General features: G+C 38.5%; 1 protein-coding gene across 2 annotated transcripts in view; it reads right to left on the bottom strand.

Moving 5' to 3' along the window:
* Nucleotides 1-9,206, bottom strand: part of VPS35L (VPS35 endosomal protein sorting factor like) — a 114,339-nt gene extending 105,133 nt beyond the window's left edge. The window contains exon 1 of one of the 2 annotated variants that reach the window (XM_077141704.1): nucleotides 9,081-9,206. In XM_077141704.1, coding sequence (XP_076997819.1) covers nucleotides 9,081-9,097 — 17 coding nt within the window. In that variant the 5' untranslated portion in view covers nucleotides 9,098-9,206. Of the gene's footprint in view, nucleotides 1-8,329; nucleotides 8,724-9,080 lie in introns of those variants that run through there. The other variant, XM_077141705.1, reaches the window with a different exon arrangement.
* Nucleotides 9,207-19,709: the final 10,503 nt, after the last annotated feature.

Below are 19,709 nucleotides of genomic sequence, written 5' to 3'. Positions count from 1 at the left end.
ATATCTAGAGAAAAGCACAACTTACGAAAACTAGCAGAAGAAACAGAAAGCCTGTGTAGCCCTACAGCTATTAAATAAAGTGAATCTGTAAGTAAAAATGTTCCCAAGATAAAATAAATTGGGTAGATGGAAACACTAGTGGCTAATCAGAGGGAGGGGTGAGGAGTATGGTATGAATAAGTTTTTTTGTTTTTCTTTTTATTTCTTTTGCTGGACTGATGCAAATGTTCTAATAATGATCACGGTGATGAATATACAACTGTGTGATGCTATTGTGAGCCACTGATTGTACACCATGTATGGAATGTTTTTATGTCAAGAATATATGCTTGTATGTTAAGGTTTTACAATAAAAATATTAAAATTAAAAAAAAAACTCTCCCAAGATAGCTTCACAGGGGAGTTCTTCCAAACATTTAAATAAAAAATAATTTTATACAAGCTCTTACAGAGACTATAAAAAGAAGAAAATCCTTCAAACCCCTTTTCCTTTTGAGGTCAGAATAACCTTGATATCAGAACCAGGAAAAAAAATTGAAAGAATGGGAAATTACAGGACAAGCTTTCTCATGATTATAGATGCAAAAATCTTATATGAAATAGTAATATAGAAAACCAAGCAATATTACAAAAAGGACAACATCACAAGCAAATTGGGCTTGTTTCAGTGTTACAATTTTTTAAAAAGGGTAAAATCATGACTCACACAAAGATTAAAAAAATGAACAAATGTTAAACATTTAATTTAACTCATTAATGAGCAACTGGTGGGCTGTTAACAACCAGCTCAAAGGAGAACCCAAAGAACAGACAGATGCATAGAGCTGCACGGTAGGCAGTTTTAAAAAATGGCTGTCACCCAACAGTTAATAGTACAATTCTAAAAGTGTGCTTCCATCAACTGTAACAAATATACTGCACCAATCCAAGGCATTAATAATAGAGAGGTATTTGGGAATCCTGTGTGTTATGCATGATTATTCTATAAACTGACAATTTCTCCAATAAAAAAAAATAATAAGTAAAAAGAAAAAAAACAAATGCCCCTCAATGGCTCTGCCTCCTAGCTTTCACACTGTGTAATCCCCTTTCCTTGAGTAGACCTAGAGACTTGCTTCCAAGGAACAGAAGACTGCAAAGAGGATGGGGAATCACCCCCTGATTAGGTTATAAAAGCTGATTTCCACCGTGCAAGACTCTAATGCCTACATGGCTCACAGGCTTTGACAAGGCACAACACTGTGCTAGAGAGGACAAGGTGGCAAAAAAACAGGATGGTTTTCCATTCAAGCACAAATTTTCCCTACACCAGGAAAGTAGGTTGGTTTAAAATTCAGTGTAATTTACCATACTAACAGATTTGAAGGAAAAAATCTTACATGATCATCTTAATAAAAAAAACCTTTCTGCTGAGTTCATAGGTAAACCAGACTTGAGGATTCTGTTTTTCACTTCCAAATCTAAAACATTAAGCAAAAAGCTACTCCATCCCATCTGTCAAAAGAGGTGAAAAGGACAAAGACCATGAGTTTATAGTGCAAACTTAAAAACATTCTGAAAAACTAGAAAATGAAGACTATATGGTAAAGAAAAAATGTCTCATTGGAATTAAAGGTAAAATATAGGCTTTGTCCTTGAGAACATTTGGAATATCAAAGAAATTTCTCTTAACAGTAATTAAATCGTTAACCTCTCGATACTCAAGTAAAATGTAAGCAATCAGGATATCAGAAAGCATTCCATTTTTGGAAAACTCTGGTATTTTGTTAGAATACTTTCACACCATAATTCTTATGACTCCTCTGATCTCCTTGAATAATTTAAAAACAGTTCAATGTAGATGAAAACTTGAGAAAAGTTTTGTAAATTAATGATTAATTTCAATTAACAATGAAAAATACTTAATTTTTTTTTTTTTTTGGCACATACCAGAACCTTATTTCTGCGATGGGGGAGGTAGGAGAGGGAACAGGAAATGTTTTTTAAATTATTTTCTTTACATCTCTGCACCTCTATTACAAAAATTTAAGGCTATCATGGTTTACTAGATTTTTAATTTTGAACTCACATGGTTAACCAAACTCTTTTCTGTATGTGATATATCCATACACATAATTTTAAGACTCTAAAGATAGTCACAGGGGTGCATGGGTGGTTCAGTGGTAGAATGCTCCCCTTCCATGCTGGAGACCTGGGTTCAATTCCCAGGCCATGTACCACCACCCCCCCCAAAAAAACTAAACTAAAAAAGACAGTCACAGAATCTCAGTGTTAGAAGGATCATAGGTAATTTCATCCGTATGACCCTCCCTCTCCTTGTCCCCTTCTTGAACCTTCAAGCAGGAGGATGACTAATCCATTCTGGAAAGACCCAGGCACTTCCTGTTTGTAAAATATCACATTCCAGAAAACCAGCTTTTCTGGGTACAGGGACCATTTCCCGCCCCCAGCCCCCACCCCTAACCCCTCAAGGGAAAGAAGAAACACAGCCCACAAACTCCGCCATTTCATTTCCTTGGCCTCCAAGTCCTTTGAATCCATTGCCACACACCTCCCCCTCCTCCCCCATCCCCCCCCCACTCACTCACAGCTTCACAAATGGGCACCCAAAACCTAACTGTGTCATTCAATAAGTTAGCTTTCTCCAATATTCTCTACTAACCCAGAAACCCAAACCAGCACAAAATAATAGAGCTCATATGTAACTTCACTTCTATCCTTTTCTAAACAAATCTGGCTTTCGGGTAAGGAAAGGAGAAGAGCTGGTTGACAAGATGAATCAGCCTCTCCTTTTTTCTTTTTTTAAGGGGATACCACACTATCTTACCCAGTTCCTCTTGGCCATAATGACAAGAGATACAATGTCTTGATCTTCCAAAATATTACAACTGAAATCACCTATGAAATATTTTTCCAAACTCCCTTTAATATGCTATCAGCCGACCCTTGATTTTATTTTTTTTATTCTGTAGAATAAAACAAACAAGACCCAAAAAGATAGATGAATTTGAATAATAATCACCAACAGTCAAGGTGGAGTTTTTAAAAATCAAATTATACTTTTCTTCCTTTCAGAGCACTTTTAACCGTATCAGTTGTCAAGACAAGCAGGATTTTAAAAGGCTAACTTAATAGAAAGAACAGAAAATTTAACTTGACCTGAAATTGAGTTGCCAATATATTTTTTACCCCATCATAATTACCAACAAATCAATCCACAGCTGAGAAAAGCACTACATCAAAAGAGTAGTGTGATTTGTCATGGAACGACCAAACAGCAGCACTGATTTGGAATGGGTTTACTGTCTGCCAGGCACCAGGCCAAGTTTTTTGCCTACATGTCCTCATTTAATCTACCCCATGATGCAGGTACTATAGAGAAACTGAAGCCACGGATGTGTCAGTAATTTGCCAAAGGTGATAGGAGCAGCAAGAGACAGAGCCAGATTCTAAAGTAGGCAGTCAGATTCCCAGATCCAACAGTTCTACAGATCTTCTCTACTTGACCTAGAGAAACTTAATAAGCCACATCCAATTTTTTTTTCTTCAAAGGCCAAAGCTTTGAAATGAAATTTATTTTTTAAAAAGTTTGGGGGAAGGGGAGGATTCTTTGGAAAGAAGTACTGCTCATGGAAATAAACCTATAAAAGAAAATAAAAAAAGAACAAAAAGAAGGCCCAGGACAAATAACTATTCTTGATTTCTTGTCACTTCTTCCATTATTTCCTCAAATGTGCTTTCTGATTGTTAGCATTTCCTGCGTTTTTAGACCTTGAAGCAGTTCTTCTTCAGTGCCTGGGCTACTTGACTTTAGTAAGGCCAACAGCGACCTCCAGTGGGCATTTCCTCAAAAATCTTTACTTCTCTGCATCCATCCACCCAACCCCCACCACCACCCCACCACCCCATTCCAGCTAACAAAGCCTTCTCGGTAAAACATGTTCAACCACTGCTGACGCAGATGGTAAAAATAGCCCATACTCTCAACCACTGGCAAGGCCAAATACTGACCTGGCTCTTTGGAATTTGACGATGATAAAGGGCCAGCCCTTCAAACCTCTTCTGGGTATATCTGGCCTTAGCAACCCAAAGTGTAGATTTCCCAGCAGTGGCATCACCTGGGAGATTATTAGAAATGCAGAAATCCAGACAGCGCTAGACCTACAGATCCATCTGCATTTTAAGTAGATCCCCAAGTGACACATGGGCACGTTAAAATTTGACAACTTCCCATTTTTTAATTACTTCCATCTGATAATACAAATACATAGCAACTGCAATACGATTTACCAAATTTGATTATACTAGAAATGCCAAAATCCACTAATGATTTTTTTCTCAGCTATTTTAATTCTCAAGCGATTTTTATTTTCATTACTAATCACATTATCTGGCCACACAATTTTTTTTTCTGCCACAGTAATAATATGCTACCTCCTCCAAAGTTCTTTAAAAAGATGGAGAAATTCTGACTTCAAAGGGCAGCAATTTCAGGTCTGCAATCTACAGGATTAAACAGGAAATATAATTTGAGGTATACTGGGCATCTCACATCTTAGACCATACCAAAAGATATCAGGGATAATGAAAAATGGGGGTGAAAGAAGCAGGCAGGGAGACTCATGACACCACAGCAGGGTTTGAGGAGTCTGAAAACCCAAAAACCTCAGTCCAGAATCTAGACTTAAGGATTTACTGGCAATAATGAGCTATGAGATCTTAGGAGACAGGCTCTGAGCTCCAAATACCTGGCTCCAAATCTCAGCTCTTCTTGTGGGCTGTATGATTTTAAGCAAACCGCTTCATCTGCCTCCATTTCTTCGTCTGGAAAGTGGGGCTGTTATAAGGATTAAATGAGCTGTTGCAAGTTAAGCACTTAGCACACTGCTTAGCACAAAATAAAGGTTCAATAAATGTCAAAATCATGACAGAGACCTTACAGAAATAGAGTTGGATACTATGAAACGCATGTCAACAAATTAGATCATAAGATGAAGTGGAAAAATTCCTTGGAAGACATGAGGTACCAAAACTAACTCAAGAAGAAATGGAAAACCTGAATGGGACTGCAAAAAGTAAAGAGATCGAATTAGTAATCAAAAAAGTTTCAACTAAGAAAAGCACAGGGTCATATGGCTTCACTGGTGAATTCTACCAACCATCTGAAGAAGAATTAATGCCAACTGTTCACAAACCCTTCCAAACTTCCAAAATGAGGAGGTAAACTTTCCCAACTCATTTAGATCAGTAGTATGCTGATTAGTATTACCAAAACCACAAAACCAGGCAAAACATCACAAGACAAGAAACAGACTGATAGCTCTTACGAAGATAGATACAAAAATTCTCAACAAAATACTATCAAACCAAATCTAACAATATATTAAAAATTATATATAGTGGGATTTATGGCAGGGATGCAAGGTTGGTTTACCATGTAAAAATCATTAACACCATATTTATAAAGAACAAAAACCACACATCATTTCAATATTTGCAGAAAAAGCATTTGACAAATCCAACACACCCTCATGATAAAACCACTCAACAAACCAAGAACAAAAGGAAACTTCCTTAGCCTGATAAAGGAAAAATTCAGTTAACACTATACTTCATGGTGAAAGACTGGATAATTACCCCTAAGACTGCTAAAAAGATAAGGATATCCACTCTCATCACATCTATTCAACGCTGAACTGGAAGGAAGTTCGAGCCATGGCAATTAGGCAACAAAATGAAACAAAAGGCATCCAAAAAAGGAAGAAATAAAACTATTCTAATTGACTTTGCATATAGAAAATCCTCAGGAACCCAATTATTAGCTTTAAATTATTAGAGCTAAGTAAAGTTCATAAAGGTTGCAGGATAAAAGACTGATATTCAAAAATCAATCGTATTTCTATACCATACCAATGAACAAATCAAAAATGAAATTAGAAAAACAATTCCATTGAAATTATACTTAGGAATAAGCACCATGCTAGGCAACGAGCAGACAACAATTTAGAAGATTCAGTTCCTTTAAGTGAAGAAGGAATGAGTCTAGCTGTGAAACCGAACAGTGAATGTGTGCTGCCACATGGAAGGAAAAATGCTTGGAGCACAGTCAGATTAGGAACTGTCTTAGTTTGCCAGGGCTACTATAACAAATATCACACAATGGGCTGGCTTAAACAACATCAATTGTCTCATGGTTTTGGAACTCCAATAGCAAGGTATCAGCAGGGCTTACCTTCTCCCTGGTTGGTAGCGTTCTAGTGTTGGTTTACCAAAATCCTTGGGTTCCCTGGCTTGCCTCTCTGCCTCCCCTCAAATGGCGATGAACTTGTTCTCCTCCTGTGGCTTTCTCTGACTTCTAACTTCATTGTTTTCTGGCTTCTCTGACTGCGTCCAAATCCTCTCTATAAGGCCTCCAGTAATATTGATTCAATTTTGCTGTACCTCAGCTAAAAATAGCATCTTTAAAAAGTCATATTTACATTAATACAGAGGATCATGTATTAAAAATGTGGACATGTCTTTTGGCAGATATCTGATTTAATCTACTACAGGAACTCTGAGACCCTGAATACTAAAAATTTTATGGAGCCTCTCTCTGTTTGTACATTAGAATAAAAATATCAGAGCTAAAAATTTACTGGAATACGGAGACTAAAATAGCATCTTCCTGCCCTACAATATACCATATACAAATAGTAACTCAAAATGGGTCAACTTACACTTAAGTATAAGTGCTAAAGCCATAAAACTTAGAAGAAAACATAGAGGTAAATCTTCATGATGCTGTATTAGACAATGCTTTCATAGATATGTCATCAAAAGCATGAGCAATTAAAGAAAAAAACAAACAAATGGATTTTATAAAAATTTAAAACTTTAGTACATCAAAGGACATTATCAAGAAAGTGAAAAAAAATGTTTGGAATGGGGGAAAATAATTGCAAATCATGAAAAGAGCTTCATATCCAAAAAATAGTACGAAAAACTCTTACAACTCAAAAACAAAAAGACAAGAAACACAAATAAAAAATGGGAAAAGGACTTCTCCAAAGAAGATATACAAATGGCTAATAAGCAATAAAAAGATGCTCAACATCATTTCTCATTAGGGAAATGCAAATCAAAACCATAAGGAGGTACAACTTCATAAATTCTAAGACGGCTATTGTCAGAAAATGGAAAATAATAAGTGTTGACAAGATGGTGGAGAATTGGAACCCTTTTGCATTACTGATGGGAATGCAAAATGATGCAGTCACTGTGGAAAACACTTTGACAGGTCCTCAAAAAGTTAAATATAGAATTACCATACGGATCTGGCAATTCCACTTCTAGGTATATGCCCCACAGAATTGAAATCAGAGACTCAAACAGATACTTTATACTCCAGCATTACTCACAATTGCCAAGGGTCCATCAACAGAAGAATGGATAAGCAAAACACAATACAGTCATACAAAGGAACATTACTCAAAAGAAACGAAGTCCTGATGCATCCTACAACATGGATGAACCTTGAAACCATTATGCCAAGTGAAATAAACCAGACACAAAAGGGCCAACAGTGTATGGTTTCACTTACATGAAACAGCTAGAATAGGCAAATTCATAGAGACAGAAAGTAGATTAGAGATGACTAGGGTATGGGGGCTGAGGTGGGTTATATGGAATAAGGAGGTATTGCTTAATGGGTACACAGTTTCAGTTTGGGTTGATGGAAAAGTTGGTGGTGATGATAGGATATCACTGAGAATGTATTCAATGCCACGGAATTGTACACTTAAAAATGGTTAAAAAGGAAAATTTTATGTTTTATATAAACATATGGAACCATAGTAAATTTTTAAATAATGCCAAGAATATTAACTAAATTCAAAATAGTCCCAATAAATTGTGAGGTTAAAAAAATTGGTTAAAATGACAAATTTTGTAATCTATTTCATCACTATCATTTTTTTAAAAAAAAGCATCTTCCTGGATTTTATTACAATATTCCAGAAAAATTCATTGAAGCCAGGTGTTTTTATTGCCTTTGATGCTCAAGCCTTGTGAGAGTTCCTAAAAGGGGCCTATGTTAAACACAATTCAGGGTTTTAGAAGGGCTCACAGCAATCTTGACTTTGTGAGTAAAGGAGGGCGTGAGATGGAAGCAGTATCTTAAGGATTACCCAGGTCAAGGGAAAGTGGGGAAGGTGATTGTTTATCAAGCATAAAACCTGAAAGTCACACCTGATTATTTCTAAGGCCTAAGGCCTCTTCCATTTGCTCAGTCACTCATTCATTCAATGTACACTATTTCACAATTTGGAGAGAAAAATGGGAAAATTACCTTCCTTTCTGAGGTGCAGGGGGAACTCATACCCCCAGTTATTTCCACTATCACCATCACAGCACGTCTGAGTTCTCCAAACTCCAGTCGTCCCTGGCTACACCAGACACAAGAGCTCTAACACACGCTGTTTTTTCCTGCTTGGTGAGCTCCCAGTCATACTCCAAAACCCAACTAAAGACTCCTTCTCTCCGAAGCCTTCCTTGAGCCCCCGGGTGGCGTCTGATCATTTCTTTCTTTGTGCTTCCCCAAATGCCTTCTTTGAACATCCCTCTATTGTGTGTCAGATTATCAGCTCCTTGGGGCCAAGGAATATGTCTAAGGGTCTCTATCCTCACTGCTCAACGAAGTGCTCTGCACAAAGTAGGATGCAAGACAACCATTTTGCTGTGTCCATTAGCTTCATCTACCGCCCCCAACACCCGCGCCAACTTCTGGGAAAGGTGAACGTTGGGTTTTCTTAGGGGAATGAATGGGGATGAGGCCGTGGAAGGTGCGGGGAGGGGAGGGGAGATGAGAAAGAATCAAGAACCCCATCCTTCCGGCTTCAGGGAATTTTTCTGGAGTGGGGAAACAGCCGGTGGTCAAGACGATCTGGGGGTGGGGTGGGAGACCACCAAAAAACCCATGAGAAAGCAATTCACTCACATGCACACCCACTCACACAAGCAGAGACACACAGGGCAACAGAGAGACCCAGAGGTTCTAAAGGACACCCTTCCCCATAGCCCAGCCGCCGACTCTTCCTTACCAGGGAAAGACGGCCATCTTCAGCAGTCACATGACCATCTATAACGGAGCCACCGCCCCTTTCTTCCATCCAGACCCCGCCCCTGCCGCCATGATTATGAGGGTCAGGCGCCCTGCGGAACCGTGCAGGCCCGTCCGTCGGCGCCATGATTGTGAAGGGCAGCCGACCCGCAGAGCTGTGCCTCACACTCGGCAGGCGCTGTGATTGGGAGGGGCCGGGCCTTTTCCGAGGATCCTGGGCGTAGACCCCACCGGCGCCATGATTGTGAGGGGCAGATCGTGCCGCCAGCAGAGCCCGGCTGCTTAAGCCCATGTGCGCCCTCTGAGGACCAAGAAGGATCCAGAGGTCGGCGGAGCGAACAGGGAAATCGCGTCTCTGAGCTGCAGGAGGGTTGGGGGTAACCACCAGGAGGTTGTGCCGCTAATTTGCTGTAAGGTTTAGGAAGGCCAAGCCCCGCCCTAGGACGCTGCTTTCCCCTCTGAGTATCACAGAAGTTAGGCCATTCCAGCATCTCCTTGCCATGACTAAGAATCCGAGTCTCTAAGCACTGGCCTAGATATACACCCATAGCCTTTAATTGAAACTAAACGTAATAGGGAAAATTGGAGTAGTATTTCACCTCACTTGGCACAGCTGTACTCTGTTATGAAGGTAAAGATTCATTTCAATTACAGACCTTATGCGTGCTCCAGTGTTTACTCGACCTGTAATAAAAAGAAAAAATAGATGAATGTCCAGATGCATTCACAGGATAATTTCCTCCCAGCTTCCATCTACTCCATTTACTCCTCACTGCAGCCTCTGAAATAAATACCCATGTTCCAACTCAGCTCTTAAAAGGCTCAGGGTTGACAACAGCCCCAAGACCAAAGAACACGCTTGGCACAAAGTTACACATGAGTTTTATTTAGGGCTTACAAACAGAAGATTTTTGCAGCGAGCGGCTGTTTGGGAAGCCAGTGCCCCACAAAAGCATGTGCATATGCAAAGGGAAGCTTATAAGGGAAGCTTATAAGGGTTTAGGACAAAGGCATTCCATAGGATATGAAAACAGAGTTTCAGCGGGATCTCACGATACAAGCGTTTGGAGATTTGTTATCAACGTTGTAGGAGCCAAGTGTTAAAACAAGACCTGCAGAATTTGTTGGAAGCAGCTGGCCTCAGGATGGTGGCAGTAAACTGTGGAGATTGTTATGCAGCGCAGTCTGGGAGGAAGAGAATGTTTACCCCAAATGGTTATGTTAAGTATGGAAGAAGAGAGCACTGAAAAATAAGCTCTCTGTTCTTTCAAGAAATGCATGCATGCCTTTTGTCACTCTGCAGTATTTAAGTAGGCTCTGGATAAGAATAAAGTTATCCGAAGTCTGTCTGAAGTAAACTCAAGCTTCAGACCCGCTGAGCCCATCTGTGTCTTTCTTTCTTTCTTTCTTTCTTCCTTTCTTTTTTTCTCATCATTCCTTAATATCCTTCGAGCTCCGTTTCAATAGAAAGCAACATTTGGCGCCCAAGGTGGGGCTCGAAGAAGAAGACGCCAAATCAATATTAAGAAACCAAGGAAAAGTCTCATTAGAGGCACGTGTGTCCAGCCGACAGAAGAGGACTCGAGTCATATTGGTAAAGTAAGCATTTTCCTTGGATCATCAGCGTAACGGGTAATCATAATAGGCGCTGGAGGAGTATGTGTGTGTGTTAAAGCTACTGGGGTGCCTGTTAAAACATCTGAATTATTAAGCTTGTTTGATCTCATTCAAAAACATTGTTTTTGGTTTCAGCCTTAAGGCCATAATGTTTTAAATCTTAAGTAATGGAAATTGGTTATGAAGGCTTTGCAGCGAATATAACAAAACGGGGAAAATATTCCTGTTTCTATTTGGTTATTGTGTTCAGTCAGGCAATGAACTACCTGGCTCATGCTTTGTCTTAAACTCTAAGTTGTGTTTCTTCTCAATCTCCCACTACCACTTCTTACCCTGTTTCGACAGTTGCTTGAGCCGGACTCGGCAATTGGTGCCCAAACAGGGATCTAATAAGGGAACTCTTAAAGCATAAAGTGAGGAGATGCTCCAGGGTCATCCACTACAAATACTACAGGCGGGCCTTTGTGGGTTGAGCAGTGGCCCTTATCTGTAGAGAGGTGGCTCTGACTCGGTTGAGGCTCTGACTCAGTTGGTTTGGGAACAGTTGGGAGCAGGATGTTTAGAGGAGTCTCGTGGTTCTTGGAATTCTCCAATATTTATTGTAGGAAGGAGGTCCGGAAAATGGAGAATGTTGACTGATTTGATAAAAGTTGATACTGTGGTTCAGCCTATGGAGTCATTGCAGCCTGGCTTGCCCACACCAGTTGTAATTTCTAAGAACTGCTTTATTATGATAGATTTTAAAAATTGCTTCTTTGCCATGCCTTTGGCAGAGCAGGATAAAGAAAGATTGGTTTCTGGCCTTGTTCTTGATGGGCTGCCTTTATATAGGGATTCATGTACACCTGAGTCAGAGAGTGTTCAGTGAGAAAGGTGCCATACCAAACGGGGGTCAGTGCTCATTGATGGTTCCTGTGGCAGGTTGGTCCCCAAGGGGGTATGCGGTTCGGGATTGTAGTTCTGACTCAAGGAGTTCTGTTAGGTTACCTTTGTTTAGTCTGAATGATTATTCTATGAGATTTATACCAATGCTACAGGTAAAGTCTTGTGACGGAGAGTGGGAATGGTAGCCCCATCTTCTTTTGTTGGCTTAAATTCTCGACAGGCAGTGGTTTGGAGACTGGCCATGAGTTTAGCTCCTATTCATGCTTGAAGAAGAGATATATTTTAGGAATTTTGAGACTGAAGATTCTCATTAAAAACTATATATTGGTTTTTTGAATGTGCATTAACTGAATTGTTTTAAGTATTTGACATTCTAGCATTTGATTTTGCTGGTAATTGTGTGTGGTAAAGTATTTGTTTGGAATGATGGCTTGGGCATGAAGGATGTGGGGAATGTATTTTTATTAGTAGGAAGACAGAGTAGTTTTATCCTAAAATAAAATGAATGACTGTTGCAGAGTAAGAGGAGTGTGGGACAAAGCCTAAACTAATATAATAAGTGCTGAGGGTTTGTAAAAATGGAAATTATGGTTAAAATCAAGAAAGATTTAATGAGTCTAAAATAACAATGTTTTCTTGAACTCTTAGCCTGTTCTAATGAAAGATAAAAAAAAATTTTCTAAATAATTAATTAAAAAGCAAAAAGTCTGTGTTTTATCAAAATGACTAATGTTAACTTTTATCATGTTGTTATCTGTATGAAAAATACTGATTTTCTCCTGGGTATCATTATACTGGCAAAAAGCTTCTTTTCTTGCCCTAAACCAGGTGGCCTAATCTATTAATCTAAGTAATACTATAAATGAATCTATTACTGGCTAAATAATATTCAAATTATATAAATACCTAAATTCCTTTAAGCCAAAATACTTTAATGCTTTGTCCAGTGTTTATATAAACTATATATGTATAAACTAAATTTATCCCAAGATAACCATGGTTTATATTGGAAGCAGATCAGATTTGAGGGCTGAATGCAAGGAAAAAATATACTTGTGGAGTCTTTTTTGTTCACCTGATGTTGCCATTACATGCAACTGATGTTGCTATTGCATGACCTTGGTAAGAAATAGTTAAAATGTGCACTCTTGCTGGAAGGACTGGCTATCTTCCCAGAAGGAGGTGTACTTTAATAAAGATATCTAAGTCCCAGGAAGCTCCTCTTGGTCCCTAGCCAGTTCCCAGAGGACCCAACTGGGCCCAGTCATGTAAGCAAATTGGAATTTAACCACAATTATAAGAAAGTTTCATAAAACTGCATGCAATGAATTTAAAATTAGCAAAAACACACAGCCAATTATAAAGAATCCATATTCCTGCATTCCTTTTCAATCAATTCAATGAATTCAATTTTAAAAATCTGGTCATTTACTATAGGTACACATCACTATTGACACTCTGCTTTCATTTTTGCTACCTGCCACTTTAGGAATTCTTAATTATATGTTACAGAGCCTGTTTAATATTTTACAAGGAGATTCTGATTTATTAAGCGCATGGTGTGTGAAATCTATTTATCTTCAATACCTCTTAACAAATAGCATTAAGTGATTTTAAAGGACAAATTAATAATCATTTACTATGTCAAAACCTTTACAATTTTTAAAAAAGAATGCAATGTATTTTGCCTAAATAGTTCGGGCTTCCCCGTTAGCTATTACTGTCTTTACTGAAGATAAAATAAATGGACAGGCTGCGTATGTCACCCCAGAGGAAAACAAGTTAGAAAACACCTTATACCTCAGCCCAGTGCACTGAATTAATAGCTGTAATTCAAGTATTGCAAAATTTTCCACAATCTCTTAATATTGTTTCTGATTCGGAATAAGTCTGCCAAACAGTTACTCACATTGAGACAGCGTCTTTGTTTAAAGGAAATGAATTGTCCTGAATGTTTTTACATTTACAAATATTAGTCAAAAGTTGAATTACTCCCCTTTTTATCATCCATATAAAGAGCTCATACCAATCTTCCAGGTCCTTTGTCATTACAAAATCAGCCAGCAGATACTCTTGTGGGGGTAATGCAAAATCCCACAACATTTCACAAATTAACTCATATCAATAGCAAAAGGCTGTGAAAGAAATTTCCATCTTTATCTAAACAGCAAACTCAGGACATTGTTAGGACTTGTCAAACCTGTGGACCTTTAAATGCACTCCCATTTGCATCAGGGATTAATCCTCGAGGTCAAAAAGCAAATGAATTATGGCAAATGGATGTTACTCATATTTCACATTTTGGTAAAATGCAATATGTACATGTTATCATAAATGCTTGTTCTCATTTCATCTGGGCTACCGCACAATCTGGAGATCATTTTTGCCATGTTCAATCACATTTACTTAATGCTTTTGCTGTTATGGGATGCCCTCAATCTATTAAATGGACAATGGTCCTGCTTATTATACAGGAAAGTAATTTCATAAATTTTGTACTACTTTTAATATTACTCATATCACAGGAATTCCACATAATCCCTCAGGGCAAGGAATTATTGAACGAGCAAACCGGACGCTAAAGTCTATGCTCTTAAAACAAAAAGGGGGAGATGATGATCAGGAGGATGATGCTGTGAAAATAAGTACACCTAAAGATCAGTTAGCAAAGGCATTGTTTACTCTAAATTTTTTACACATTTATGATAATTCATCACAGACTCCTGCGGAACAAATTTTAGTAATTTGGAAAAGAAAAATGATACAACCCAAACAGAACTGCAGCTGCAGCCAATCTATTGGAAAGATGTTAAAGGTGATTTATGGAAACCAGGAATGGTAAAGGTATGGGGGTAGGGGTTTTGCTCTTGTCATTGCAGATGACGGAACCTCAGTTTGGATTCCCTCGAAGAGAATAAAACCCAGACATGTCAACCCGGATGAAAATAACTAAATGGGTAATGTATATTATAGGACATATAACTTTAATTGCTGAAGGACAGGGACATAGTCGTACTTATTGGGTTTATGTTCCTAACCCACCTCTGCTGTGGGCCCTAACATGGGCCAATCCAACGTCACCAAAATATCTAAATACTAGTTTAGGATTCCCAGGTCCAGTAGATTCTAGGCTTCCAAAACTACTTAAAGAAGAAGAAAAATGGTGTCAAATTTAACTCTTCCATTTTAATAAGACCTGTATGCATAACTCTGTGGAAACAAATGATATTTGCCTGTTAGATGGGAAAGAAAGTTGGAATGGATGGCAGTTATGTCATATGGATTGAGCGGTTATCATAATTAATGATTCCTATGGAATTGTAAGAGATGCAGCCCCTGTGGGGTCTCCCATCTTTAACTTGAAGATAACTGAGACTATATGTACAGGCAAGCTAAATCAGGGTTTAATTCATGGAAGATGACTTGTGCCAAAGTCATGGGATGATAAATATAGCATTAGTCAAAGAAATTGACAGAAAATTTTCCTAGGATTGAGACCAATTTTTATAGCCAATTCTAGTAACTATAGCTTCTCTTTAAATAGCAGCCATAAACACTATATACAAATATGTATTAGAGATCCATATATGTTTGTTAAAGGTCATATACATAGAGGAAATCAAACTTTTAATTGTGAGAATTTTTCTCTATTCACTTGTATCCAAGCATTTATGTTGCAGAAAAATGAGATGATTGTAGCGGCAAGGAGAAGAGGTATTTGGCTGCCAGTGCAGATGTCAAGATCTTTGCAATCCTCTCCAGAAACACATATACTGATCCATTTGGCAAAAGAATATCTAAAAAGGACTAATAGACTAATTGGACTCATTATTGCAGCTGTCATTGGAATCATTGGAAGCATCACAGCGGCTGCAGTCACTGAAACTGCATTGCATCAAACTATACAGATGCAGCATTGTTAGAAAAACACCAGTGAACTGTGGCATAGACAATCTCATTGGTGAGCAAATTAATAATAGACTAAATGATATAGAAATGACATTGGTTCATATTGGAGATCAAATGTATAATTTAAATTTTTTACAAAGTTTAAAGTGTAAATGGAATGAGAGCAGTTTTTGTATTACCCCTTTTAACATATAACCTATCTGAAATAGAATGGGAAAAGGTAAAAAGGCATCTTTTAGGGCTTTCAGATAATTTAAGTCCTGATATCTTAAAATTACAAAAAAAGGGATATTAGAATTATCTCAGAATAATTTACATGTAGCCTTATGGAGGTGATGTTACACAATCCCTTACCCAAGAGCTAAAAAATCTTAGGTTTGGGGCTGTTAATACTCTTTCTCTTCCTCCTCCACTGTGTTAAACAACAAATAATCAAAGTCAGAAAGCGTGACTGGTAGCCAATGATGGGTAAGACCCTTCCTTCAAAGCCTAAGGGCAACCTAAGACAGGCGCGGTCACCTCAGCTTATAAAATAAAAAGGGGGAAATGTAGGAGCCAAGTGTTAAAACAAGACCTGCAGAATTTGTTGGAAGCAGCTGGCCTCAGGATGGCGGCAGTAAACTGTGGAGATTGTTATGTAGAGCAGTCTGGGAGGAAGAGAATGTTTACCCCAAATGGTTATGTTAAGTATGAAGGAAGAGAGCACTGAAAAATAAGCTCTCTGTTCTTTCAAGAAATGCATGCATGCCTTTTGTCACCCTGCAGTATTTAAGTAGGCTCTGGATAAGAATAAAGTTGTCTGAAGTCTGTCTGAAGTAAACTCAAGCTTCAGACCCCCTGAGCCCATCTGTGTCTTTCTTTCTTTCTTTCGTTCTTCCTTTTTTTCTTTCTCATCATTCCTTAATATCCTTCGAGCTCCGTTTCAATAGGAAGCAACAAATGTGATCACGAACGGGAGTTTTAATGCTTTAAATAATAAGTACATTCTTTCCTCCTTGAGGCCTGTTGACCTTTAACTCCTGTCCCAGTCATGTAGGCGGTTATGTGTAGCAATTACGCTCAATATTTAAGGGGAGTCAAAGCCCTGGGTCTCCACAACCCATTATCACCCATGGTGAAGAAACTAGAGTTCAAAGAAAGGAGGTTAGTAAGTAACCAGTGGGTGACTGAACCAGGATTTGAACTATGACTCCAAACCGTTGTTTAACCAGTCTAATGTAGGAGATTATTGGTTAATCACAAAATAGCATCCGATCCTAACTTTTCACCCTTCTACTTTTTATTCTTCTTGTCTTTTCTGGCAGGAAGACCACAAGCTCAAATAAGCTTCTCTGGAAAAGGTTCTAGAATATAGTCTCAAATATATTCTCAATATCCAGCAGAGGATGGAATATGTAGATTAGCTCACTGCATCCTGGTTTCTTCATCTATTAAAATAGGATAATTCTAGATATTAATGGGAGATTATAAAATGCCCTGCACATGGTCAGCACTCAGTGGGAGCTCTACATTATTGTGCAGCCAAAAGAAGCATATCTGACCTTCTGTGATATTTGTTTTCAGAACTTTTCTTTCCACAGCACACTATACACTAGTGATTTTCACACTTGAATGTGCTAGCCCACCAAAGGATCTTGTTGAAATGAATATTCTGATTCAGTAAATCTAGGGTGGGGCCTGAGATTCTGTATTTCTAAAAAGCTCCTGGATGGCATGCTGCTAGTCCCTTTGGATACTACGAGAACCTAGAGGTTTTGGGTGGTGGAAGGGTGCCAGATATCTCAGGGATACAGCAAAGCAGGACCACGTCTCATGCTCTCAAGCATATTCAACCATACCCACTTATCAAAACCCCTTTTGTATCAAGTATATTAGATAATGGAAGTAATCCTGAAAGATTGCTGAAACTTATGTAGTGTGAATAGCTAAGGGATTCCTTCACCATAGACTGAGACATGTGGAAGCTTCTGGTAGCATCTTTGTCAACATGCTCAAGAAGTTGAAGAACTGGGGTCAAGACTAAGATAACTTAGAATACAGGGATAAGGAGGGCATTGTTTATATTTTACAACTTCACCTACTCTATGAGACCAAAGGAAGAGAGGTTAATTTTGTCCAAAACCTAAATTTTAATATTCTGTAGCACATAATCCAACCTGCCTGGATAGATCATTTAAACAACCCAAACATATGCAGCCCAGAATAGAAATGAGAACTGGTAATTCTGAATAGGTTAATGTAATGCCTGGATAGTCCCAGAGTATATTGAGCAGATAATCAAAAAGTATTGGCAAAGTCCCTTGAGAGATGGGAGAGAAAACATGGAACTATTAAACTTTATGACCAGGGAAACCCCTAATACTGTCTCAGACATTAAGGACTCCCTAAGCAACAGGCTAGGCCCTTGATTTTGAAGCTTTCTGTTATGAAGTTTATATATGTAGCAGAGAAGCTAAGCCTACTTAGGACTTACAAACACAGGATTTTCCCAGGTGGTAGCTGTTTGGGAAGTCAGCGCCCCACAAACTCACAGCGTGCGTGCAAGAGGCAGCTTATAAGGGTTTAGGACAAACATTCTGTGGGATATGAAAACAGTTTCAGCAGGATCTCATGACACAAGGGTTTGGAGATTTGTTATCAACAGTGATAAAAGGAATAAGTTACTGAGTTACTTCCAGAAAACCTCTTTTGTTGCTCAGATGTGGCCTCTTTTTCTCTAAACCCAATTCTGCAAGTAAAATCATTACCCTCCCCAACACGTGGAACATGATATCCAAGGTGAGAGTCTCCTTGGCAATGTGGGATATGACTCTTGGCACTGTGGGATTGACAATATCTTCCTGACCCAAAGGAGGAATAGAAATGAAACAAAATAAGGTATCAGTGGCTGAGAGAGTCCAAATAGAGTCGAGAGGCTATTCTGGAGGCTACTCTTATGTAAGCTTCAGCTAGATATTGCTATTTATCATGGCTTGCCAAACCTCAACCAAAACCATTCCTGCCACCCTAAAGAACACCTAGTGCTCTATCTGAGATTCTACAAAGGTCCCATGCACTATGATTACTTTCCAGAAACCTACATCCTTCAGATGGGGGCCTAGGCCAAATAAGTCCTGAAACCCAAAGGGGCCAGCTTCCCCAGAACATCAACTAGTTCCATCCCCCATCCCATATTATTGACAGCCGTTCCAACACGAAAAAGTTAGAACGGACATGGCCCAAATACGCCTAAAGAGTGGGAGAAAGATCAAGGAAGGTGGAGTTGTAACAGAGAAGATGGGATTTAACAAATTAGTATGACTGATAAATCATTTTTTTTAATCAAAACATTTTTTTTGTATGCTGTATGGCAGGGGTCACATTTCATTCTTTTTCCATGTGAGTCTCCTATTATTGAAGCACCATTTGCTGAATTTTTGTTTTTTCTTTCATCTGCTTGTTTGTTTTTGGGAAGTGCAAGAGTCGCGCCATGAATCAAACCTAGGTCTCCTGCATGGGAGGCGGGAATTCTACCACAGAACTACCCTTGTACTTCACTGACTGGTGAATCATTTTATTGATATTTCTTTTAGTCTCCAGCGTCTTGGAGCAGCTAAAAGGAAAAACCTAAACTTGTGGAACTGTAATCCATACCAAACTCTGAAATTTGTTCTATAACTAATTGTTGTGGTGTGCTTTGAAATTTATTGCTTTTTTGAATATGTTACTTTTCATAATAAAAAGGAAAAAATATAGGGCAGGCCATGGTGGTTCAGCAAGCAGAGTTCTTGTCCGCCATGCCAGAGACCCAGGTTTGATTCCCAGTGCCTGCCCATGCAATAAAAAGAAAAAGAAAAAATATATAAAGGAAAAAATAAAAGCTGTAAAACAACAATAAAAAAAATAAGAAGCTGAAGAACTCATGACCACAGAAGCACCAGAGACGGAAGAGAACAGATAATCAACGAATAAATAGGTAATATTTTATTGTCAAGTATTATTTTGGTGATACATGACTTTTGCCCTCAGAGCTGTCATTAGAAGCTGACCCAGGAGGAGATTCTGCATCACCACGTACCAGTTTGATTTGTTATATTCAAATGATTAAAGGTTTCCTTTCTAAAAAAATAATTTTTATTACCTACCTATACATAATATATTTTATTTTTATATACCCACTATGGTTCCTTAGAGATAAAGCATTCCAACTCCATTGGCT

The sequence above is a fragment of the Tamandua tetradactyla genome, chromosome 23, assembly GCF_023851605.1.
Source record: "Tamandua tetradactyla isolate mTamTet1 chromosome 23, mTamTet1.pri, whole genome shotgun sequence".
NCBI classification, from domain to species: Eukaryota; Metazoa; Chordata; class Mammalia; order Pilosa; family Myrmecophagidae; genus Tamandua; species Tamandua tetradactyla.
The sequence above is the reverse complement of the archived record's forward strand: the minus strand, read 5'-3'. Positions and strand labels throughout refer to the sequence as shown.